Source organism: Crocuta crocuta, unplaced genomic scaffold (assembly GCF_008692635.1).
Source record: "Crocuta crocuta isolate KB4526 unplaced genomic scaffold, BGI_CrCroc_1.0 scaffold1, whole genome shotgun sequence".
NCBI classification, from domain to species: Eukaryota; Metazoa; Chordata; class Mammalia; order Carnivora; family Hyaenidae; genus Crocuta; species Crocuta crocuta.
The window spans coordinates 7,635,553-7,661,707 of NW_027527930.1; the positions used below are offsets into that span (position 1 = coordinate 7,635,553).

The following is a 26,155-nucleotide window of genomic DNA, read 5'->3' on the forward strand; positions in this document are numbered from 1 at the left end:
TCTGGGTGGCTCAGTTGGTTGAGAATGTGACTCTTGATTTTGGCTCAGGTCATGCTCTCACAGTTTGTGGGTTTGAGCCCTGTGTCAGGCTCTGTGCTGGCATTCTCTCACTCCCTCTCTCCCTCTGCCCTCCCCCACTTGTGCTTGTGCATGCACTCCCCCCCCCAATACATAAATAAGCTTAAAAAATTGGAAACAAAAAACAAAAAAACTTCCTAACAAACAAAAGTAAAAGTCCAGGATCAGATGGCTTCAGTGGTGAATTCTACCAAACATTCAAAGAAGAATTGTTACCAATCCTTCTCAAAGTCTTCTAAAACATAGAAGGTAAGGAAATATTTCCAAACTCATTTCACAAAGCCGGTATTACCCTAATACTAAAACCAGACGAGGACATCACAAGAAAAGAAAATTATAGGTCAATATCCCTGATGAACATAAATGCAAAACTGTTCAACAAAATATTAGCAAACTGAACTCAACAATATATTAAAAAGATCATACATCAAACAGGGATGCTTGGGTGGCTCAGTCAGCTAAGCTTCCAACTCTTGGTTTTGGCTCAGGTCATGATCTCATGGTTTGTGAGATGGGGCCTGACATGGGGCTCTGTGCTGAAATCATGGAGCCTGCTTGGGAGTCTCAGTCTCCCTCTCTCTCTGCCCCTCCCTCCTCACTCTCTCAAAATAAATAAATAAACATTAAATAAAAGAATCATACATCATAATGAAGTGGGATTTACTTCAGGGATGCAAGAATGATTCAACATTTGCAAATCAATCAAAATGATATACACATTAACAAAATGAAGGATAAAAATGATATGACCATTTCAATAGATGCAGAAAAAAGCATGTGACAAAATTCAATATCCATTATGATAAACACTCATGATAAAGTAGATATAGAGAGAATATCGCTCAACACAACAAAGATCATGTATGACAAGCCCATAGCTAACATCATATTCAACAGTGAAAAACTGAAAGCTTTTCCTCTAGAATCAGGAACAAGACAAGGATATCCACTCTTTCCACTTTTATTCAACATAATATTGGAAGTCTTAGCCAGAGTAACTAGGCAAGAAAAAGAAATAAAAGGCATCCAAATTGGTAAAGAAGAAGTAAAACTGTCACTATCAGCAGATGACATGATATACAGATAACATGATTAGCAGATGACAGAGAAAACTCCAAAGACCCCACCAAAAAACTGCCAGAACTAATAAATTCAGTAAAGCTGCAGGATAAAAAAAGAAAAAAAAAACCAAAATACAAAAATCAGTTGTGTTTCTATACACTAATAATAAACTATCAGAAAAAGATATTAAGAAAATAATCTCATTTACAATAACATCTAAAAGACTAAGAGATCTTGAAATAAATTTAACCAAGGAGGTAAAAGATCTGTACACCAAAAACTGGAAGACATTGAGGAAAGAAACTGAAGAAGATACAAATAAATGGAAAGATATTCCATGTTCATGGATTGGAAAAATTAATATTGTTAAAATTCCCATACTATCCAAAGGAATCTACAGATTCAATGCAACCCTTATCAAATTCCAATGGCATTTTTCACAGATATAGAATTAACAATCCTGAAGTCTCTTATGGTTTGTCTCCTTCTCTGTTTTTATCTTATTTTTACCTCCCTTCCCCTATGTTCATCTGTTTTGTTTCTTAAATTCCACATATGAGTGAGATCATATGATATCCTTCTCTTATTTCGCTTAGCATACTACACTCTAGTTCTATCCACATTGTTGCAAGTATAAGATTTCATCCTTTTGATTGCTGAAAAATATTCCATATGTATATGATATACACACACACAACAAATTCTTTATCCATTCATCAGTCAACGGACACTTGGGCTCTTTCCATAATTTGGCTATTATTGATAATGCTCATTGCAGCATTATTTTCAATAGCTAAGATATGGAAATAATCTATCAACGGATGAATGAATAAATAAGTAGTGGGAGATATACACACACACATATCACACACACACAATGTGAATACTTTTCATCCATAAAAAGAATGAAATCTTGCCATGTGCAACAACATGGATGGATCTGGAGGGCATTATGCTAAATGAAATGAGTCCAAGACAAATACCGATGATCTCACTTACACATGGATTTTATTTATTTATTTATTTATTTTAATTTTTTTTTAAAGGTTTTTATTTATTTCTAGGAGAGAGAGAGAGAGAGAGAGACAGCGTGAGCAGGGGAGAGTCAGAGAGAGAGGGAGTCACAGACTGAAACAGGCTCCAGGCTCTGAGCTGGCAGTCAGCACAGAGCCCGACGCGGGGCTCAAACCCACGAACCGCGAGATCATGACCTAAGCGAAAGTCGGACGCTTAACCGACTAAGCCACCCAGGCGCCCCAAAATGATAGCAGCAACAAACCAACATTCTATAGCCATATTGTGAAATATTATTCTTTAAAAGTCAGAATCACTTTTTCATTTGGGCTGACAGCATTGTTTATTGAAGAACACTAATCCTTCATCCTAGACACTCATAGATACAGAGAACAGGTCAGTGATTGCCAGGGGCAGCAGAGCTAGGGTGGGAGAAATGGATGAAAGGGGTCAACAGGTACAAACTTCCAGTTATAAAACTGTCATGGGAATGTAATATACAACATAGTAACTATAGTTAACAGTACTGTATTGCATATTTACAAGTTGCTAAGAGAGTAGGTCTTAAAAGTCTTCATCACAAGAAAAAAACCCTTTTTTATAACTATGTATGGTGATGGATGTTAACTAGATTATTGCAGTGATCATTTTTTAAAGTTTATTAATTTATTTTGAGGTGGGGGGAAGGGCAGAGAGAGAGAGAAAGAGAAAGAGAGAGAGAATACCAAGCAGGTTCCATGCCATTAGCACAGAGCCTGAGATGGGGCTCAAATTCATGGACCGTGAGCTCATGACCTGAGCTGAAATCAAGAGTCTTAACTGACTGAACCACCCAGGCGCCCCTATAGTGATAATTTTACAATATGTGCAAATATTGAATCATTATATTGTATACTGAAACTAATATAATGTTATACATCTATTAAATCTGAATTAAAAGAAAAACAAGCATTACAGAAAAGCCAGTAATTTTTTTTTTTTACCATTCTATTGCCATATTGTGAAATATTATTCTTGAAAAGTCAAAATCACTTTTTCATTTGGGCTGACAGCATTCTTTATTGAACAACACTAATCCTTCATTCTAGACACTCATAAGTATGTCCCTTCTCTGAGTTCTTACCATTCTTGCAGACGCTGATATTCAAAACTCCTGAGCCCAGGCAGTTTCCTTTAGGTATACAGAAGCCGGCATTGTCCGAGGTATTGGCTAGCACTTCTTTAGGCACCGTATACCGAAAAGCGGGCAGTCCCTGCACACTCTCAAAGTCACTGAAGGTTATATACACTGATCTGTTAGGAAGTAAGCATGAAAAGTCAGTGTGGGCTCCGGTCAGTGTAATCTGCCCCAAACCAATAAGTTAACAACCATTCTCAGGTACAACATGGTTAAAGCTTATAGGGGATAGCTGTAAATGAAGTTGCAAAAGAAAGTTTGAAAGGAACTCTATCCACTCAGTGTAGAAGGTGAATTATGATGAAATTTGTTTAAGAGGTAGCAACTGTAGTAACAGCCAAACAAGGCCAAGGAAAAAATACGTGTGTTAGGAAATTAAGATGACGTTTAGGATGGAGCCTCACTCGAAAGAAATAAGACTCGTCTAGACCAGCATGGGCATGTGTCAGCGTGGATGAAGCAGAAGCAAGGGGGAGGCAGAGCAAGGGCAGAAAAGGTCACCAAGGGCTCGGCTGGGTAGATTTTGTGCGCACTTGAAAAGTACCCCATTAGACAGATACTTGACTTAAATGTATACTGAGATACCCATTTCCCTCAAATAAAAATAGCATCTGTATTTTGGAATCCATTTCAATGTTTATTTCAGTCATCTGTTTCAATGGAGTTCAATGTAATTTTGTCTTGAGTCCTTACTGAGCGTCAGTGATCCCCTATAACACTAACCACCCTTGTGTTTGCATAGCGCCTGAGTGACAGACAGAGCACTCTCACAGGCTCTGTCTCAAGGGTCCTTCGGCCCTTCATTTAAAACCCAAAGGGAATTTCTTCCTGGGCCTGGCTTTTTCATCTTTGAACCAGAGGTGGGCTATGTTTCGCAGGGCTGTGGCCAGCATGGCAGCTGCCTCCCAGTCACATCCCAGCCCTACTGCATTTCCCAAATAAAATATTTTAAGCAAATGGAAAAATAGAGAAAACATTATAATAAATACCTTTTACAACAAATACTAGTCAGGTAGATACAATATATTATATGGGTACAACTGCAGCCCTCTGTATAACACTCCTGATTCCAGTCCTCCGCCTCCTCAGAGGTAGCCACTGTCCTAAACTTGGGGCTCAACCCTCCCTCGTCGGTGTTCATCCTTTCACAAAGGTGCACATTCATAAACAATATGTGGCACCATTCGCTACTTTTACGTGCTCTGTAAACAGTACACCATGTTCTCTTCCTGTAATTTGCTTCTTCATTCAACATCACATTATTAAGATTTATAACAGTACACAGCCTGGTTCTTACATTTTAAAATTTACACGATATTTCATGATATGAACACACCACATTTATTCCAAAGACTTTTTTTTTTTATAGAGACTTAGATAGCTTCCAATTTTTCACTACTAAGAGCATGCTGCATTGAACTTTTCTGTGTATGTCTCTTTACACGTCTATACAAGGGTTCTTCCAGCCAGGGACCCTACGTAGGAGAAGAGTGAAGCACCATGGGGTTTGCACGTCTTTGGCTTTACTAATCATTGCCAAATGTCCCTTCAAAAGTGGCTGTGCCAGGTAAGAATGTGTTTCCTCTGTGCCAAATTATTTTTTAAAAAATTTTTTTAAATTAAAAAAACTTTTTTGTAATGTTTTATTTATTTCTGAGAGAGAGAGCGAGCGAGCAGGGGAGGGTCAGAGAGAGAGAGGGAGATACAGAATCTGAAGCAGCCTCCAGGCTCTGAGCTGGCTGTCAGCACAGAGCCCGACGCGGGGCTCGAACCCACCAACTGTGAGATCATGACCTGACCCGAAGTCGGACGCTCAACTGACTGAGCCAGCCAGGCACCCCGTGCCAATTTTTTTAAAAAGCCTCCTTCTGGCCTTCTAGCTTGAGTCGTTTCACTTGCTGCATTCAGTCCTCCCACAAATATGTACGGACAAGGGCAGCCAGCTAGAGGGGGACGGTGGTATTTCTGTGGGAGAGGTGGAAGGGTATGAGCCGTGGCACAGGCAGCAGGGACGGTCGGGTGGGGGCCGATACAAGAGCTATTTCTGAGAAGGCCTCCCAGCATCTGGTAGCAGATTCGATGCAGGAGAGGAGGGAGATTTATAATATCCCCAATATTTCTGGCAGGGCTGGCTGGGTAGGCAGTGTGCTTATGTAAGCTATGAAACACCACCAGAACAGCAATTCTTCGTAATACTGCATTAACAGCATCAACTGCAGCTAGGTCACTTGCGAATTTGAGGAGACGTTTCATAAAAAGCCTTGATGGAGTGGGTGGGGAGGATATGGAAGACTATGTGAGTCAGCCATTCATTTGGGTAGTTTGAGGGTGAAGGGCAGAGAAAGGGCAGTGTGTGATGGGGGAGATGGGAATCAGGGTGGAGAGCAGGATGCCTTCTCCCCAAAGAGGAGCCATAATCATGAAGGAGCAGGTGGAGTGAGAGAGAGAGCTTACGGAGTAAGTGAGAGCAGGAATGATCTAAGGGAAGGTGATAGCTAAGCAAATACCTACAAACCCTGAAATAGGGACAACAGTTTGATTTACTTCTCTTCTATGTAGAGGTTAACTGTTGACTGGAAGACCAGGTCAAATTTCATGCTTGACAGAGCATATCATATTAACTAAGAGCCATCACTTAACATTGTTTACTTTTTCACATGCTCTGGGCAAAGTATTCTACTAACTAACTCATTTGTCCACATAACAACTCCAAAGCTAGGCAACTATCCTTATTTTACCAATGAGGAAAGTGAGGCACAGAGTGGTTGAATAACCTTCTCAAGGTGACACAGCTGTCAGTGTTGGAGCTGGTACTCAAACCAACCAATGCAGTCAGGCTCTGGAGCCCAGGCTGTGAATCACTACACCACACTGTCTCTCAATATGCCATCAGCATTTATCACTGATGAAGCATAAATGGCTAGGCCTCTTAAGGGTAGCTGCATACATTTCTCACATTTTGGGTTTTTAAAAAAATTTTTTTAATGTTTTATTTATTTCTGAGAGAGAGAGAGACAGCGTGAGTAGGGGAGGGTCAGAGAGAGACGGAGACACAGAATCTGAAGACAGACTCCAGGCTCTGAGCTGGCAGTCAGCACAGAGCCCGACGTGGCGCTCAAATCCACAAACCGTGAGATCATGACCTGAGCCGAAGTTGACCGCCCAACCGACTGAGCCACCCAGACGCCCCCATTTTGAGGGGTTTTATAGGCAAATAACTGATTTACAAAGTTCTTACCTGCAAAAATCAGATGGGAAGACATAAAGAATTTCATCTTTGTTTATTAACGGATGAAAAGAATCTCCATCTGTCCCATTAATCATATTGCACTTATCTGTTGTCCACCAGTCAAGTGACCTGTAATTGATAAGCACAAGAAAGGCTCAAGATTATCAAATTGGATTTGAGATTTTTTTCAGATGGTCAGGACTTTCTCAAGCCTTAATTGGTCGACAGCTACCCACTGAATCTTATTCACACACAGAAACAAGGGGAGAGTTGTTTAGGGGTTGGATCAAGAGGCGGAATAGTAGGTACCTGATCCCCAAATCAGTTCTGATAAAGGCAACATCCAGAAACATCCTCTTTCCTTCCTGCAAAAAAGAGTATCCTACGCAGAGGCTTGGAATAGCCATTTTCTTAAAACAGTGATTCAATTTAGCATGAACAATAGCCTTGTGCAGAGCTAGCTCACTGGCAGGCGATATGTTCAGCTCGTAAGGAAGGCATTAAGATGGCAGAGTAGTAGGAGGACCCTATAGTTGCCTCCTCCCTCGAACACAGCTACATAAATATTAAATCATTGTGAACTCCCAGGATTTCCATCTGCGACTGAGAGAACAAACTGCACAACTAGAGGGAGAAAAGAGGCCACACTGTGGAAGGCAGGAGGCACAGGGATGTGATCTGGGAGAGAAAAGAATCACTGGTGCTGAGTAGAGGTGGGAGCGCTGATCAGAGAGAGAGGGGGCGCAGCATGCAGGGCATTACACAAGAAAAACACTTCTCCAAGACCACTGATGGGGAAAAGGAGAGGTGCTGATAACTGCAAGTGTTTACAAGCAGTGGAGCCCAAAGTCTGAAGTTTCAGACGTCTGTGTCACCCCCGGGGGTGGAGACTGGAGGGCATGGAGGTGCTCCTGTGGGGAAGGAGGGCAGAGGCCAGGAACAGACAGCGTGCTCTGAGGACCCTCTGGGTCACACTGGGAGAGACAGTTCCCCTTCTTGGAGTGCACTTGGGAGAGGTGGCACGGCCTCTCCAGGGACAGAAGAGCTGGCAGGCGCCACTGAGCTGCCCTATTTATTAGCAGAGGAGCAGAGATGCCTGCTGAGGGCAGCTAACTCAGACCTCGACTTTTTGCTGCACTTTACCATGAACTCCAACCCCCTTGCATTCGAGCAACTGCCTTTCTGGGACAAACTGGCACCAGCCACAGCACAGTGAGACCCTCTCCCAGGGGATCAGTGTGGGGCTGTGCCACTCCAGGTTCCTAAATTTTGGTGCTTTTAAACTAGTGGGTGCGCCTGAGATAAAACTCAGGATCACTGCACTGCCACATGGGCAGATGGCTGGGACACAGACAGGATGAAGGCAGGTATCTGGGGGAAGCCTGGGACAAAAAAAGGGGGAGATAGTTTGCTCTTCAGTGAGGGCTTCCTGAAGAGCAGTATGAGAGCACTCCCCTCTCCAGGGATGAGAGCTGGCTGACGCCATTTTTCACAGTGCCCATCAGCATAGACAGGCTTCAAAGAGAGGCACAATGCCCACACTGGAGGCTTGAGCCTCTTACACCAAGCCCTGCTCCATGCACTCTGCAGATGTTTTTGTTCTTCTTTGTTTTTTAACTAGGACAAGTGTCACTGAGAGCCAGAGCAGCGGCTGTTCCCTCCCCCCAGAAGACTAACACAAACCCCTTGCACCCACTAAGTCTACTGACCACAGAGTGCTGCAAAGTTTCAGTCTAGGGGATATAGGATCTAGTCTCTTGACAAGCAGACCACAACACACTAGTTAAAACTCACCACACAGTGGACAAGGTCCAAACTCTCCCCATTCTGCAAGGAGAAATTCTGTAGAGGACTGATCTGGGGGAAAGAGCTGCCAAAACACAACAGCAGAGTACACACAACATATACCCGAAACACCTTCTGAAGGATCAGGTACTGAACAGTATAGGATGTCTTCTTAATATAGACATTACTCCCAGGAGTAGGAAACATAACAGGCTTTCTTACTACACAGAAGACAGACACCTAGACAAAATGCCAAGATGGAGGAACACATCCCAAAAGAAAGAACAGGAAGTCTCAGCCAGGGATCTAATCAAAACAGATATAAGTAATATGCCTGAGCCAGAATTTAAAACAACAGTTATAAGGATACTAGCTGGACTTGAGAAAAGCAAGATACCAGGGAAAGTTCCTTACCACAGGGATAAAAGACCTAAAAACTAGTCAGGCTGCAATAAAAAATGCTATAACTGAGCTGCAAAACCAACTAACTGGATGTAATGATCACAAGGGAAAAAGAGGCAGATAAGTGATATAGAGGATAAAGTTAAAGAAAATAATGAAGCTGAAAAATAAAGGGGAAGAAAAATATTGGATCATGAATGTAGACTTAGGGAATTCAGTGACTCCATAAAGCATAACATTTGTATCATATTAGTCCCAGAAGAGGAAGAGAAGGGAAAGAGGGCAAAAGGTTTATTTGAGTGAATTATAGGCAAAAACCTCCCTCATCTGGGGAAGAAAATAGACATCTAAATCCAAAAGGCACAGAGAACTCCCACCAAAATCAACAAAAGCAGGTCAACACCAAGAAATATCACAGTAAAAATTTGCAAAATACAGGACAAGAAAAGAATCCTAAAAACAGTAAGGGAAAAGAGATCCCTAACCTACAAGAGAAAACAAATAAGGTTAGCAACAGATCTCTCCACAGAAACTTGCCAGAAGGGAGTGGCATGATATATTATTCAATGTGCTGACTGGGAAAAATATGCAGCCAAGAATCCTTTATCCAGCAAGGCTGTCATTCAGAATAGAAGGAGAGATAAAGAGTTTCTCAGACAAACAAAAACTAAAGAAGTTCATGACCACTAAACCAGCCCTGCAAGAAGTATTAAAGGGGACCTGTTGAGTGGAAAAGAAAGACCAAAAGCAGCAAACACTAAAAAGGAACAAAGAAAATCTCCAGAAACAGTGACTTTAGAGGTAACACAATGGTACTGAATTTCTTATTTATCTATAATTACTCTGAATGTAAATGGACTAAATGTTCCAATCAAAAGACATAGGTATCAGACAGATTAAAAAAAAAAAAAGACCCATCGAAATGCTTCCTACAAGAGACTAATTTTAGATGTAAAGACACCTCCAGATTAAAAGTGAGGGTATCAAGAACCAGTTATCATGCCAATGGATGTCAAAAGAGAGCCAGAGTAGCCATACTTACATCAGATTAACTAGATTTTAAACCAAAGACTGTAACAAGAGATGAAGAAGGGCACTATATCATAATAAAGGAGCCTACCCAACAAGAAGATCTAACGGTTGTAAATATTTATGCCCTCAACTTAGAAATATGCAGATATATAAATCAGTTCAAAACAAACACATAGAAACTCATTGATAACAATACAATAATGGTAGGGAACTTTAATACCCCACTTACACCAAGGACAGATGATATAAGCAGAAAATCAACAAGGAAACAATGGCTTTGAGTGACACAGCAGATAGACTTAACAGGTATATTTGGAACATTTCATCCTAAAGCAGCAGACTACACACTATTTTTGAGTGTACAAGCAACATTCTCCAGAATGCATCACATACTGGGTCATAAATCAGGTCTCAACTAGTACAAAAAGACTGAGATCATACCATGCATATTTTCAGATCATAAAGCTATGAAACTTGAAGTCAACCACAAGAAATAAATTAGAGAGAACATAATACACGGAGGTTAAAGAACATCCTACTCAAGAATGACTGGATGGCTCAGTCAGTTGAGTATCCAGTGCTTGATTTTAGCTTGGATCATAATCTCACAGTTTGTAGGTTCAAACCCCTCATCAAGCTCTGCACTGACAGTGTGGAGCCTGCTTGGGCTTCTCCGTTTCCCTTTCTCTCTGCCTCTCCCTCTCTCTTTTCTAAAATGAATAAAGAAACATTAAAACAAAAAAGAATGAATGGGTTAACCAGGAAATTAAAGAAGAAATTTAAAAATACATGGAAGCAAATGAAAATGAAAACATGGCAGTTCAAAATCTTTGGAATGTAATAAAGGCAGTCATAGGAGGGAAGTATATAGCAATACAGGCCTATCAAGATACAAGAAAAGTCTCAAATATACAACCTAACTTTACACTTACAGGAGCTGGAAAAGAAACAGAAAACAAAGTCTAAAGTCAGCAGAAGAAGGGAAATAATAAGGATTCTGGCAGAAAAATTATATAGAAACAAACAAACAAGAAACATATTAGAACAGATCAATGAAACTAAGAACTAGCTCTTTGAAAGAATTAATAAAACTGACAACCCCCTAGCCACACTTATCAAAAAGAAAAGAGAAAGGACCCAAATAAAATCATGAATGAAAGAGGAGAGCTCACAACCAACACCACAGAATTACAATTATAAGAGAATATTATGAAAAACTATATGCCAAAAAATTGGGCAATGTGGAAGAAATGGAGAAATTCCAAGAAACATAAAAATGACAAAAGCTGCAATAAGAAGAAATAGAAAATCTGAACAAATTGATCACCAGCAAAGAAACTGAATTAAATACAAAAATCTCCCAACAAAGAAAAGTCCAGACCAGATGGCCTTCCAGGGGAATTGTACCAAACGTTAAAAAAAAGAGTGAAATCAAACTGTTTCAAAAAACATAAATAGAAAGGAAAACTCATTCTATGAGGCCAGCATTACCTTGATTCTAAAGCCAGATGAGGGCCTCACTAAAAGGGAGAATTATAGGCCAATATCCCTGATGAACATGGATGCAAAATTCTCAATAAGATACTAGTAAATTGAATCCAACTGTACATTAAAAGAACTATTCATCATGATCAAGTGAGATTCATTCCTGGGCTGCAGGGTAGATTTCAATATTCACAAATCAATCAATGTGATATACCACATTCATAAAAGAAGACAAGAACTATATGATCCTCTCAATAGATACAGCAAAAGCATTTGACAAAATATAGTATCTATTCTTGATAAAAGCCTTTGGCAAAGTCGGGATAGAGGGAAAATACATCAATATCATAAAGGCCATGTAGGAAAGACTCATAGCTAATACCATCCTCAATGAGGAAAACCTGAAAGCTTTTTCTACAAGGTCAGGAACAAGACAGGGATGTCCACTCTCACTTCTGTTATTTAACATAGTACTGGAAGTGCTAGCCACAGCAATCAGACAATAAAAAGAAATAGAAGGCATCCAAATTGGCAAGAAAAAGTCAAACTCTCACTATTTGCAGATGACATGATGCCCTATATAGAAAATCTGAAAGACTCAACCAAAAGCTTGCTAGAACTGATACACAAATTCAGCAAAGTCACAGGATATAAAATCCATGTGCAGAAATCTGTTGCATTTCTATACACCAATAATGAAGCAGCACAAAAAGAGACATCAAGGAGTTGATCCCATTTACAACTGTACCAAAAACCCTAAGACACTTAGGAGTAAACCTAACCAAAGAGGTAAAAGATCTGTACACTGAAAACTATAGAAAGCTTATTAAAGAAATTGAAGATGACACAAAGAAAAGGAAAAATATTCCATGCTCATGGGTTGGAAGAATAAACATTGTTAAAATGTCTATACTACCCAAAGCAATCTACACATTTAATGAAATCCCTATCAAAATACCACCAGCATTTTCCACAGAGCTACATCAAACAATTCTAAAATTTTTATGGAACCACAAAAGACCCCAAATAGCCAAAGCAATCTTGGAAAGAAAAGCTGGGGACATCACAATTCAGACTTCAAGCTTTATTACAAAACTGCAATCATCAATACAATATGGTACTGGCACAAAAACAGACACATAGATCAATGGAACAGGAGAGAAAAACCCAGAAATAGACCCACAACTGTATGGTAAACTAATCTTCAACAAAGCAGGAAAGAATATTTACTGGAAATAAGACAGTCTTTTCAACAAATGGTGTTGGGAAAACTGGTTAGCAACATGCAGGAGAATGAAACTGGACAGCTTTCTACATCACACAGAAAAATAAACTCAAAATGGATGAAAGACCTAAATGTGAGACAGGAATCCATCTAAATACTGGGGAAAAACATGGGCAGCAACCTATTCGACACTGCCCATAGCAACTTCTTACTAGACATGTCTCTGGAGGCAAGAGAAACAAAAGCAAAAATGAACTATTGGAACATCATTATGCCAAAAAGCTTCTGGCCAGAGAAGGAAACAGTCAACAAAATTAAACGGCAACCTATGGAATGGGAGAATATCTTTGCAAATGACATATGTGATAAAGGGTTAGTATCCAAAACCTATAAAGAACTTATCAAACTCAACATCCATAAAGTTAAGAAATCGGCAGAAGATATGAATAAGACGTTTTTCCAGTGAAGACATCCAGATGGCTAACAGACACATGAAAAGATGCTCAACATCACTCATAACCAGGGAAATACAAATCAAAACCATGATGAGATACCATCTCATACCTGTCAGAATGGCTAAAATGAACAACACAGGAAACAACAGGTGTTGGTAAGAATGCAGGGAAAGGAAAACACTGCTTGTGGGAATGCAAACTAGTACAGGCACTCTGGAAAACAATATGGAGGTTCCTCAAAAAGTTAAAAATAGAACTACCCTATGACCCAGCAATTGCACTACTAGATATTTACCTAAAGGATACAAAAATACTGATTTGAAAGGACACATGCACCCTGAGGTTTATAGCCGCATTACCAACAATGGCCAAATAATGAAAAAAGCCCAAATGTCCATTGACTGATGAATGGATAAAGAAGATGTAGTGTGTGTGTGTGTGTGTGTACACATAAATACAATGTCATATTACTCAGCCATTAGAAAGAATGAAATCTTGCCATGTGCAGCAACATAGATGGAGGTAGAGTGTATTATGCTAAGCAAACAAGACATTCAGAGAAAGACAAATATCATGATTTCACTCATATGGAATTTAAGAAAACAAAACAGATGAACATAAGGGAAGGGAAAAAAATAAGGGAGAGGGAGGCAACCCATAGGAGACTCTTAACTATAAAGAACATGGGGCACATGGGTGGCTCAGTCAGTTAAGCATCTGACTTTGGCTCAGGTCATGATCTCGCGGTTCGTGGGTCTGAGCCTTGCATCGGGCTCTGTGCTGACTGCTAGCTCAGAGCCTGGAGCCTGTTTCAGATTCTGTGTCTCCCTCTCTCTCTGCTCCTCCCCTGCTCTCTCTCTCTCTCTCAAAAATAATAAATAAATGTTTAAAAAAAAAACTATTGAGAACAAACTGAGGGTTGATGGAGGGAGGTGGGTGGGGGAATGGGCTAGATGGGTGATGGGTATTAAGGAAGGCACTTGTCATGATGAGCACTGGGCATTATATGTAAGTGATGAATCACTAAACTCTACTCTTGGAACCAATATTACACTATATGTTAACTAACTAGAACTTAAATAAAAACTTAAAATATAAAAAAAATAGATGATGGGGATTAAGGAGTGCACAATTCAGGGTGTTGTATGGAAGTGATGAATCACTATATTTTACACCTAAAACTAATGTTACATTGTACGTCAACTAAGTAGACTTTCAATAAAAATGCACAAAGAAGAAAAAATTTAATAAAATACATTGGTACATTTAATTAAGAATTTACTATAAAATGATAAACATTCTGTTTATATTTGGCTTCCAGAGAATGTGAAACAAGCTGAAGACAAGAACAGCATGGAAGATGGGTATAATGTGTTACAAAATGGGTAACATTACTGTCCTATTTGGGAGGAGAAGAGACAATAAACAACTTTCAATTTCGTCAGGACAAAATGTTAAATATGAACCATAAAATCTGAGGATAGAATAGACATAAACCAGAAAAAAATCTAATATATTAAATAATATATCATTATAGTTGTATCAATAACTATAAATATTTAAACGGATTGAGCTCTGCTATTAAAAGATTGGGAAGAGAATAACAGATTGAGTTTAAAACAAAATCCAGCTATATCCTGTTTATAAATAACTTTCCCTGGAGCCAGATGCTGGTCCTCCAGGGGCCACACTGTTGCCAGTTTCCAACATATTCTCTCAGGATCTTATCTATTTTGATGTACGTGTTGGTCTGTGTGTGTGTACACACCCACAAATATATGTTTATGTACGGGGATATGTGTACTTTTTAAAATTTAAATAAGCTTTTTATTTACAAATAGTTTAAGGGGCGCCTGGGTAGCTCAGTTGGTTGAGCATCCGACTTTGGCTTAGGTCATGATCTCAGGGTTCACAAGTTTGAGCCCCGGGTCAGGCTCTGTGCTGACAGCTAGGAGCCTAGACCCTGCTTTGGATTCTGTGTCTCCCTCTCTCTTTCTGCCCCTCCCCCTCTTGTGTGTGCGCTCTCTCGAATAAAAAAATAAACATTAAAAAAATAAAAATAGTTGATATTTACAGAAAAATTGTGAAGGTAGTAGAGAGGGTTCCCTTATATTCCATACCATTTTTTTCATATATTTCTGGGATGCTTGGTTAGGAATTTAATGTTCAAGAACAGAATTCCTTTTCCCTCAGTCTCTAAAGAAATACTCTCCTTTTCTCTCCAAGGTTTCTAATTCCTGACTTAAAGACATTATCTTGTCTTCTATATAGCTTTATTGCAAACTGCCTTGGCTCCTTTTTAGAAATAGTTTGTTTATAAGTTACAAATGTTAAAAAAAAAAAAAAACATTTCTGAAATACCATAATAGTGAACTCGAATGTATTTTATTTTTAAAGAAAAATACATGAACAGTCCACAATCACTATTAAAAAGAGAAACACTTCCCTCTTCCCCAAATCAAAGTGGTTTTAAAGTATCTGTGTTGCAGCTACACATCATTCAGTGACCACCTGGAAAGTGAAACTTACCACCACTTGTAATTCATGCCTAGCCAAGATCAATCTATGCAGCACTAATATTTCATTTGTAAAGTGTGTTGCCTCAATCCTGATTTATAAACTAGTAATTATAAAGATATTTTACATATCTATAGAGTTTTCATCCCAAAATTGACAGTGTTAAAATTCTTTTGAAATAATGCATAAGTGGACATGCAATTTAAACAAAAATTTTTAAATTTTTAAATTTTAAAAATTGTTAAAAATCAATCATTACACTTACGTTTTTCCATTCCATTCCACAATCTTTGTAAAGTTAAGGTAATTGTCTTCTCCAGTTAGAAAAACATAGTCTCCATCATTAGTCCCATTTTTCTGAAAATAAGTGAATATGATCATTTTAAGAAACCGTGGTGGTTAATTTTATGTGTCAACTTGTCTAGGCTCCGGTGCACAGTTGTTTGGTCAAACAGTAATCTAGATGGTGCTGTATTTTGTATATAGGATGAATGTTTACAATTGACTTTAAGTTAAAGAGATTACCAATGATAATGTGCATGGACTCATTCAATCTGTGTAAGGTTTTAAAAACAAAATCTGAAGTTTGCTGGACAGAAAGGAATTCTCAGTTCTGCAATACAGAAATCCTGCCTCAGTTTCTAGCCTGCCAGCCTGTCTTGTGGATTTCAGACTGGCCACCTGCTCCCCGCACACCTGCACAGACCAATTCCTTAATATATACAAATCCCGTGCATAGACGGACACTACAGATGTAGCTATAGCGCTCCCATTGACTGTGTTTTTCTGAGAGCCCGAATTGATACTATAACTGAGAAACTTCATTTTCATGATACTATCGTAGTTGGGCCTAATTGCTACATAAGACTGAACCAGAACTAAAATAGAGAGTGACTATTTGACTAAATGCCGTATTAATCATACTGTTACTTTATGGTTTCAAAAAGTATGAGCCCAATTAAATAATGGACAAAGGATCTGAAGAGACATTTCTCCAAAGAAAATAAGTAAATGGCCAGCAAGTACATGAAAGGATGCTCAAGATCATCAGCTATTAGAGAAATGCAAAGCCAAGCCACAGTGCTATTTCCTGCCCTCCAGGATGGTGCTAAAAGTTTTTTAAAAATAAAAAAGTAAAGAAAGAGAACAAGCGTTGGTGAGCATGTGGGGAAATCAAGGCCCTTGGCCACTGCTGGTGGGAATGTAAAATGGTGCAGCTTCTGTGGACAATAGTTCGGCGGTTCTTCAAAAAGTTAAGCACAGGATTACTATATGACCCCAAATTCCGCTCCTCCTTCTATACTCAAGAGAATTCCATTCCAAGATATGCATCCCAATGTCATACAAAAACTTGTACACAAATGTTCAGAGCAGCATTACTCATAAGAGCCCATAGTAGAGACAACCCAAATATCCATCAACTGATGAACAGATAAACAAAGTGTGATATATCTATACAATAGAATATTACTCAGCCATAAAAAGGAATCAAGTGCTGGCACATGCTACAACATACATGAATCTTGTAAACATGAAGCTAAATAGAAGATGCCGGACACAAAGGTCCTGTATGGTAGGATTCCATTTATAAAATGGTCAACTGCCAGAGATGGCTCCAACCTCTTGGCCACCATTTGTAAAGTGGGCACGTGTACTGAGTTTTTTTAGTTTTATTTTTTGCCTCACGAAGCCAAACTCCATTCCCAAATGCCCTTCCTCTCTGGCTCTGAGGAAGCTCGCACACAGAGAGTTCTGGCTCTTCTGCTCCTTCAGCCTGGGCCAGCCTGCTCAGCACCAGCGGTCTCCGCATCCCCATGGGGCAGGAGAGAGGCTGGGCAGGTGTGGGTGGTTGCTTGTGTTTTGTTTCAAACAAAACCATAATCTTACTTTTCTCGACAAAAGCAAACAAAACAAAACAAAAAAGATACAAACCTTTTAACTATTAAAAAATTTTATAGATTCATAGGCAAATCCATAGAGACAGAAAGTATAGATTAGTGGTTGCCAAGGGCTGGTGGAAGGGGAGAAACGGAAGTGACTGCTAATGAGTGTGTGTTTTTTTGGGAGGATGATGAAAATGTTCTGAAATTTGATGGTAGTGGTGGTTGTACAACTTTGTGAATATATTAAAAACCACTAAATTGTACACTTTAAAATGGTGAATTATATGTAAGTGAATTATATGTCAATAATAAACATAAGAAAGCATAAATCCAGGGCCAGGACCCCAGTGTAGGTTAGCTGCAACAGAAGCAAGTGGTATTAATATAATCCCACTGTTTCTTTTTTTTTAAAGTTTGTTTACTTATTTTGAGACAGAGAGTGAGTGTGCACATGTGCATGCATGAGCAGGGGAGGGGCAGAGAGAAGGAGACAGAGGATCTCAAGCAGGCTCCTCATTATAAGTGCCTGATGCGGGGCTTGATATTATAAACCATGAGATCATGACCTGAGATCAAACTGAGAGTCAGAAGCTTAACCAACTGAGCCACCCGGGTGCCCCAATACATACTGTCGTACTTTCAAGTAAACTTTCTTTATTTATGTTCTCTCCAAGCTATACTTCTTAAGGACACATACAGATAATCTATGCATCTTTACAAATTTTTTATGTGAGGTTGGAGCTCTGATTTCTGGGAAACAGCATGGGTATTGTTCCTCTATAGTAATAAAGTAATAAAGGCTAACAGTTATTGAGTATTTATAATATTCCTGGCACTGGTCCAAAATTATAGTATGAATTATCTCATGAAATCCTCACAACCACTAAATAAAGCAGTGTGGTAGACAGAATAGTGTTCCTCCAAATCTGTCCACATTCTAATCCCCAGAACCTGTAACTATGTGGTCTAACACGGCAAAAGGGACTTTTCAGATGTGATTAAGCTAAGGATCTTGAGATGGGAAGAGTGTCCTGGATTACCTGTGTGGACCCAACATAATCACAAGGGATCTTACAAAGAGAGGCAGGGGCCAGGTCAGAGTAGTAGATGTGATGACAAATAGAGGTCAGACAGAGAGACTGTGAAGATGTTTCCCTTTTGGCCTGGTGATGGCAGAAGGGGTCACCAGCCAAAAAAATGCAGGCTGCCTCTAGAAGCCGTAAATGTCAGGGAAGTGGATTTCCCCTTAGAGCCTCCAGAAGGAACACAGCCCTGACAACACCCTGATTTTGCAGCTACTAAGATCTAGAATTGTAAGATAATAAATCACTGTTGTTTTAAGCCCCTAAATTTATGGCCATGTGTTACAGCAACAACAGGAAACTAATACAGACATGCACTGTTTTACCCTCATTCTATAGATGAGAAATCTGAAGCAAAGAGAAGTTAAATAACTTGGCCAGATTACTCAGCCAGCAAATGGTGCAGCTAGGACTGAAGCCCAGCTCCGTAACTCCACACTCCACAGGCTGATCTTCTTACCAGGTAAGAAGGGACTCATTCACTTATTAGCAAGCACTTGGTGAATGGCTACCATGTGTCTAGCACTGTATATCAGTGAACAAAATGGACACAAATTGCTGCCTTCCTAGTAAATCCATTCTAATACTATTATTATAATTGCTTTCATTCTTTTAAATGTTTGTTATTAATAGCATATGGGGTGTCAGGCACTTTGTAGATAAATTAAGAATAATAAAATAACCAAAGACTGTTTTATTTCGATTGCTCCAAGCTATCTTTGGAGATTTGTACAGATATATTTTTGGGTATTAACACAGATGCATTTGGGGGTCACAAGTTGATGCATTGTACTCGTGTTCTGTTTTCTTTTTAAAATAGGTTTATCAGGGTGCCTGAGTGGCTCAGTTGGTTAAGCGTCTGACTTTACTCAATTCATGATCTCGTGGTTTGTGAGTTCGAGCCCTGCATTGGGCTCTGTGCTGACAGCTCAGAGCCTGGAGCCTGCTTCAGATTCTCTCTCTCTCTCTTTCTCTCACTCACTCAGCCCCTCCCCCACTCACACTCTGTCTCTCCCTCTCTGTCTCTCTCAAAATAAACATTAAAAAAATTTTTTTTAAAAAGATATTAGAAAGAACTTCTCTTTAGGAACAGCAATGTGAACATTACAACAACTTAGAGAAAATTCAAATACTCCACATAAAAAAAGTGCTGAATCACCAGGGCCCCTGGTGACTTAGTCAGTTAAGCAACCAACTCTTGTTTCAGCTCAGGTCATGATCTCATGGTTCGTGAGTTCTAGCCCCACGTCTTGTTCTGCACTGACAGTGCAAAGCCTGCTTGGGATTCTCTCTCTCTCTCCCCCCTCTCTCTGCCCCTCTCCTGCCTTCCCTCTCTCTCTCTCTCTCAAAATAAATAAACTTTAAAAAATGCTGAACCACCAATTTTAAAAATGAATGGATATTATTTCCTGAAGTCCTCCACTTAACTCAGATCTAGCCTAAGCAAAGTAGTTAAGCATTTACATGTTTCACAGTAATTCAGAAAGGGTTCTCTCCAGTTGTTTTCTGCCAAGAGTCAGGCACTGCATGTGAATGCTTCCCTGTCTCTCATCGGAACCTTTGTTAGTGGAGGACAATCGGGAATAAACAGAGTTTGTGTTCTCAGGGTAGGGATGTGGGCTGGATACAAGGGACATATCACGACAGGAGAGGGAGAGGTGCTCTGAGACAGGCTACTACAGTCACGCCACTAGTGTAATGTAAGCATAACCCTATCCCCTCCACCAAAGGACAAGCTGGACAGGCTGACCTCCTAAAGACACTTTCTAAAAACTATATATTTTACACACACGAGAACCCACACTTAGTGGGAGGTGCTTGAACTCTCTTATGCGGAGGAGAACAGAGGTGCCCTAAAATCAATGGGTAAAAATATGCTGATTGGCCCCACAATACGAAATATAAGCATGTGATATTTAACCAGGTCCCTTTTTCTCAGAAACTCTGTGCCAATGTTCTACATTCACTCATCTTGTACATTCTCATACCCTGTCCCTCCCCATTAATTGGTTGTTTCATACTAGAGTCTTTGAAGAAAAAGTGTCCATGCCTTAACCAAGGTATAATCTTCATCGCGTGTAGCGGAGCAGGTGGGCAGGCTTGCAAGCCTGGTGCATCCGAGGGGGAGGCTGGCATGACGCCAGCAGGATTCAGGAAAGACTCTTGGAAGGAGTGCGCCCCCTGCCTATCCTGGTCTTTGAATGAATGACAGCTCAAGTGTGAACTTCCTGTGCCATTGGCTGAAGAATCAGTATTTGACCCGGAGCAGATGACCAACTGAACAGAAACACTGCCTTTTTACCAACTACACTCAGACAGTTTGGATGCCAAATGAAAAGATATAGCAGTCATTCATGTTATTTTTTTTAACGTTTATTTATTTTTGAGACAGAGAGAGAGCACGACCTGGGAAGGGGCAGAGAGAGAGGGAAACACAGAATCTGAAACAGGCTCCAGGCTCTGAGCTGTCAGCACAGAGCCCGACACAGGGCTCGAACCCACAGGCCGTGAGATCATGACCTGAGCTGAAGTTGGCCGCTTAACCGTGAGCCACCCAGGCGCCCCGACAGCAGTCATTCATGTTAATTCAGCATCATCTTGGGGGCCAGTCATGAAGAGAAAAATGAATAACAGTTCCTGACATGTGTACTGTGATTTACAGTATGCAAAGCATTTTTATGGACTGAGACACAGAATCCAAAACAGGCTTCAGGCTCTGAGCTGTCAGCACAGAGCCTGATGCAGGGCTCGAACCCACAAACCATGAGATCTGACCTACGCCAGAGTCAGACGCTTAACCGACTGAGCCACCCAGGTGCCCCTAAAAGGCTTTTAGTTGTAAGTCTGATGAAGTCAATGATGTAAAAGCAACAACAACAAAAAAACAAGCTGTACAATGAAAATTACCTGAAAAATACAGAGGTTTTAGGAACAGGATCTACCTTGCAAGTAGACAGAAACCACTTGGACCCAAAGGGTCTTAAGGTAACCTTTGTTGTATCTCTGTTGGAAATTCACCTGACATTTTCTTCTAGAAGGGTTGTCTAGTCACAGCTTAAGGAATCAGTGTTGGGGCGCCTAGGTGGCTCAGTTGGTTAAGCGTCCAACTTCGGCTCAGGTCATGATCACATGGTTCGTGGGTCTGAGCCCGTGTCGAGCTCTGTGCTGACAGCTAGCTCAGAGCCTTGGAGCCTGCTTCGGGTTCTGTATCTCCCTCTCTCTCTGACCCTCTCCTGCTCACGCTGTCTCTCTCTCTCTCTCTCAGAAATAAATAAAACATTAAAAAATAAAAATTAAAAAAAAAGAAATCAGTGCTTCCTCTGGTCTTATGGAAGCTGGGCTCCTTTCAGATGAGATCTTCTAAATTTTTTTTAATGTTTACTTTTGAGAGAGAGAGAGAGGACGGGCAGAGAGAGGGGGAGACAGAACCCGAAGTGGGCTCCAGGCTCTGAGCTACCGATAGAGCCCCATGCAGGACTTGAACTCGCCAACTGTGAGATCATGACCTGAGCCAAAGTTGAAAGCTTAACTGACTGAGCCACCCAGGCACCCCCAGATGGGATCTTCTAGAGAGCATCTATCAATTCTACCTCCCTAGGGGGAAGGATTCAGGGTCAGTTGAGCCCTATTTCTAGGACCCCCACCTCTTGCACAAATAATGTTAAGAACTTTTTACTATTTTGTTTGAATGGTTTCTAGGTTTTGTATACCCTTGCATGCACAGGGGAAGCATTATCACCATCTGCTGTAAAGGAACATTCTCGGAGATAAGGGTAAGATTCTTGAGTAGTGAAAACCAGAGAATAACAACAAATTGAAAGGTGAGGAAATTCATCACAGTCTCAGAACCCACCCTTAATCTAAAACGTTCTTCTTGAGTTTAAGTTTGTCATTAGCAACCTCCCACACAGTATCCATTTTACTCAAGTGCTTTCTCTTTTTTGTTTCTTGGTCGGGGGTGGGGGGTGGGGAGGGGAGATATATGGGAACGTAGATTTTAAAAACTGCTTTTAATTTTAATTCATTTGAAACTTAGGCAGCAATAACATATGCATTGGATAATAAATACTTGAATGCTAATATATTTTTTATTTCAAGCCAAAGTGAATAAAATCTGCAAGGAACCACACAAAATTTCATTATAAGCATAAGAAATCATAGATGAGGGACACAGAATTTCAAATTATCCATCCTCCTTCACAAATGACACGTCTGAAAAATCTAACAGGTGGCTCCCATCCCTAACGGACTATCATGTTCCTACTTAGTTTCTTACTTGTCTCTGTCAGGCTGATGAATGGGTTTAGCCCCTAAGTCATCAACGAAGACTTGGCACCTATCACTGAAATTTATGATAGTTTTGAAAGATTGCACCTGGTTAATGGCACAGTCATCCTCTATGTATTTTTCATAGCTGCCCTCATTGAAAGTCACTGCTGGCGGCATGCTGAAATTGTGGGAGAAGGGGTTTTCCCCCTAAAAACTAGAACACTTCCTTCTTTTTCACATACTGTACAGGATATCTAGAATTCCAGGCAATTTTTGGTCTTCTGGAAGAAACCCAAAGTGAAGATAAAATCTGGCTAGCAGTGCCCCTCCCTCACCTGAATAAAGAGACTCTGGGCGCCTGGGTGGTTTAGTAAGTTGAGCACGGGACTCTTGACTTCAGCTCAGGTTATAATTCCAAGGTCGTGGGATTGAACCCCATGTGGGTTCAACCCCTATTTAAGTTTCCTTCTCTCCCCTCTGCTCCTTCCCCGCTTGCGCACACACGCTCCCTCAAAAAAAAAAAAAAAAAAGGCTCTAAAAAGAAAGATCACCTTACCCCATAGTACAGGCCAAAATAGGGCGAGATCTCCGGTTTGAAAACACTGATGAGGGACAGGATCTCATCTTTGTAGCCCCAGAGCAGTTCGTCCACGGTGTGTGTCACAAACAGCGACTGCTGATAGGCCTTCAGCAGGGCCTCGATGAACTTCTGGAGGAAGCTGAGCCGGGCCCATTCCATGGCAGTCTGAGAAACACAGGCAAGTTCAGAGCGCAGTTCCCGCCCACTCTCTTATGGCCCCTTCAGCCAAAAGGGCTGGAAACGTCAAAGTCAATGTTAGGACTAAATAGCTGCAAAATGTGGCTACACGTGCACAAATAAGATTCTACAGCTCTTGTCCTTTCTCAGTATTCTACTTTGTAAGCATGAACTTAGCGTTCCCACTGGCAGCTGTTCAATTGTCCCTGCACTGCATTTGCAATGAGAAAAATGCTTGTAAATACACTAGCATCTTTAGCCACAAGAGGGCGCCACTTCCCCTCTGATCGGAGCCAGAGGTTGCCCGCCCTCCCCCGCCCCCCCCCAAGTAGACCAAACGTAGGATCTAATACTTTCTACTCCTGAGTCTACCATGAGTGCCCAGCTGCGTATGTCGTTGTCACCCTGTAGTTAGAGTGGGAGCTCCATAGGGGGTTGCTGGAGGTGAAGAGGAAAGTTTTCAGGGGCTCCTATGTCTGTCTTGGATGGGATTGTCAGAACACAGACAGTGAAATCCAGAGAGGCTGTGATCAGCAGCCCAGTCTCTGCTATTTGGAAAGGGGGTGGGAGGAATCAGTATGTATTTGGAGAATTTAAAAATCAAAGCTGGAAATCTAAACTAGGAAGTGGTATGCAAATTCTGTTGCTAGATTTTCTGAGCCAAAACAAGGGGCAAATAAATCTTTGAAAAATTATTGGCTATCCCCCCTCCCCCCCCCCACCNAAATCTCAGAATAAAATGTCTTAGATGAACTTTCAGGAAGGGAAGTGTAAAAATGTATATTTTCACATTTGTATATTTTTGACATAACTTAGTAACTCCTAGATGTAAAAAAGCCATAGCAGCTTTAACTTAGCTTTTTTTTGTTCTTCTACAAGGCACAATAATGATACTAAAAATGCCTACTTACCACTGCAGGAATATTTAATGTTCTAATTAAGTCAATTTTAGGATCTCCAATAGATTGATTTCGTTCAAAAACATAGACCTTGTTGTTAACAGCGGATACTGTTGTTCCATTATCTCCAAATTGAATATCTGCTTTGTTTCGAAGTTCCCTAAAAGAAAGAAAAGGATTCTGTTTGAAAATAGGCACCACTTTAAAAAGCAAGGGGCTCCTGGGTGGCTCAGACAGTTAAACGTCCAACTCTTGATTTTGGGTCAGGTCATGATCCTGCGGTTCGTGAGATTGAGCCCTGTATCAGGCTCTGCCCTGACAGCACGGAACCTGCTTGAGATTCTCCCTCTCTCTCTGCCCCAGCCCTACTTGCTCTCTCTCTCAAAATAAATAAACATTAAAAAAAAAAAAGCAAGATTTACCTTTTAGCATGGAAGTTATTTTCAATATAACATTCCCATTATAATCATTTTCTAGAGAGCTTACAGATACTGATTCCTTAACAACTAGAGAGTAAAGTCAGCATGTAGGAAGGAAATCAGGCCTAGGATACAGTCCCTCACCACTGGCCTTTTCATGCTTTCCCCCTACAATTTGGGAACTGCAACGGTCAAGGGTCACCATGACCAGGGAATCAAGGCCATTGAACTCTCTCTGGAGTGACAGTTGGCTCCCAAAATAGCTTCAAATTTTTCAGTTCATAGATCAGTTTGAATTTCAATTTCTTTTCCAAAGTCTTTTTATTTCTAACTTGCATTCAGTTAAAAATTCATTTGACAAAATAAATGCCCAAGACTTAGTATGTTAGAGGAGCTCACTCCTTTCTCTAGTACACAGTTCAGTTTGGTTCAGGTTCATGCCCCCAGACGAGGTATTAGAAAGTTCACAGAAAGACCGGGAGCCAGGGCATCACTAGGGTAAGGAGGATGTGAGGCACTTGCCTTGTGCGCAAAATGTAAGAGGTGCCAGAACACTCAGTAATGAAGGTACATCATAGTGCAGTGCATTTTTAAAAATCAAAATTAATGCAAAAACATTCACGCTGAACAAAATATCAAACTTCTAAATAAAAACAGGACCTGATAGTTTGTTCACCAAATGGTTTACGCTCGCCCTGGCCCTGCCTGGTCCATCGTAGATGTTCGCTAAATTCCTGTGTCTACTGCTTCTCTCCCTCTGCTGCTTACCTCTTCTTCTTCCTGTTCTGTCTAGGGCCAGGCTGTCTGACCCGGTTGCCATGTGTCTGCTAAGCCCTTGAACTGTGGCTTATATCGAAACTGAGATGTGTTGTAAGGGTAAAATACACATTAGATTTCAAAAACAGCATACAAAAAGGAATGTAAAATAATCTTAATTTTTTTATATTGATTACCTGTTTTTAAATGATACTATTTTATTTTTTATTTTTTTAAGTGTATTTCTTTAATTTGAGAGACAGAGACAGAGTGCTGGGGAGGGGCAGAAAGAGAGGGAGAGAGAGAACTTCAAGCAGACTCTACACTATCAGGGCAGAGCCCAACGCAGGGCTCAATCCCAGGAACTGTGAGATCTTGACCTGAGCCAAGATGAAGAGCCGGATGCTTAACCGACTGAGCCACCCAGGTACCCCTAAATAACAGTATATAAATAATAGTATAATAGGATACCCTTTAATACAATGGGTAAAATAAAAATATATCATTCATATTAATTACATCTGTTTCTTTTTGCCTTTTTTGTTGTTGTTGTGGCTACTGGAAAAATCTTAATTACATATATTTCTATACATTTCTTAAGAAATGTATTTCTTAAATACATTATATTT

At 40.3% G+C, this 26,155-nt stretch overlaps 1 protein-coding gene across 1 annotated transcript in view; it reads right to left on the reverse strand.

The window, feature by feature from the left end:
• SCARB2 (scavenger receptor class B member 2) overlaps window positions 1-26,155 on the reverse strand; it is a 76,686-nt gene that overhangs the window by 15,926 nt on the left and 34,605 nt on the right. The window contains exons 4-8 of the mRNA XM_077750882.1: window positions 24,364-24,511; window positions 23,252-23,440; window positions 15,727-15,818; window positions 6,570-6,689; window positions 3,278-3,447 (exon numbers count right to left, since the gene is read on the reverse strand). Of these exons, the coding sequence (XP_077607008.1) occupies window positions 3,278-3,447; window positions 6,570-6,689; window positions 15,727-15,818; window positions 23,252-23,440; window positions 24,364-24,511 (719 nt within the window). The remainder of the gene's footprint in view (window positions 1-3,277; window positions 3,448-6,569; window positions 6,690-15,726; window positions 15,819-23,251; window positions 23,441-24,363; window positions 24,512-26,155) is intronic.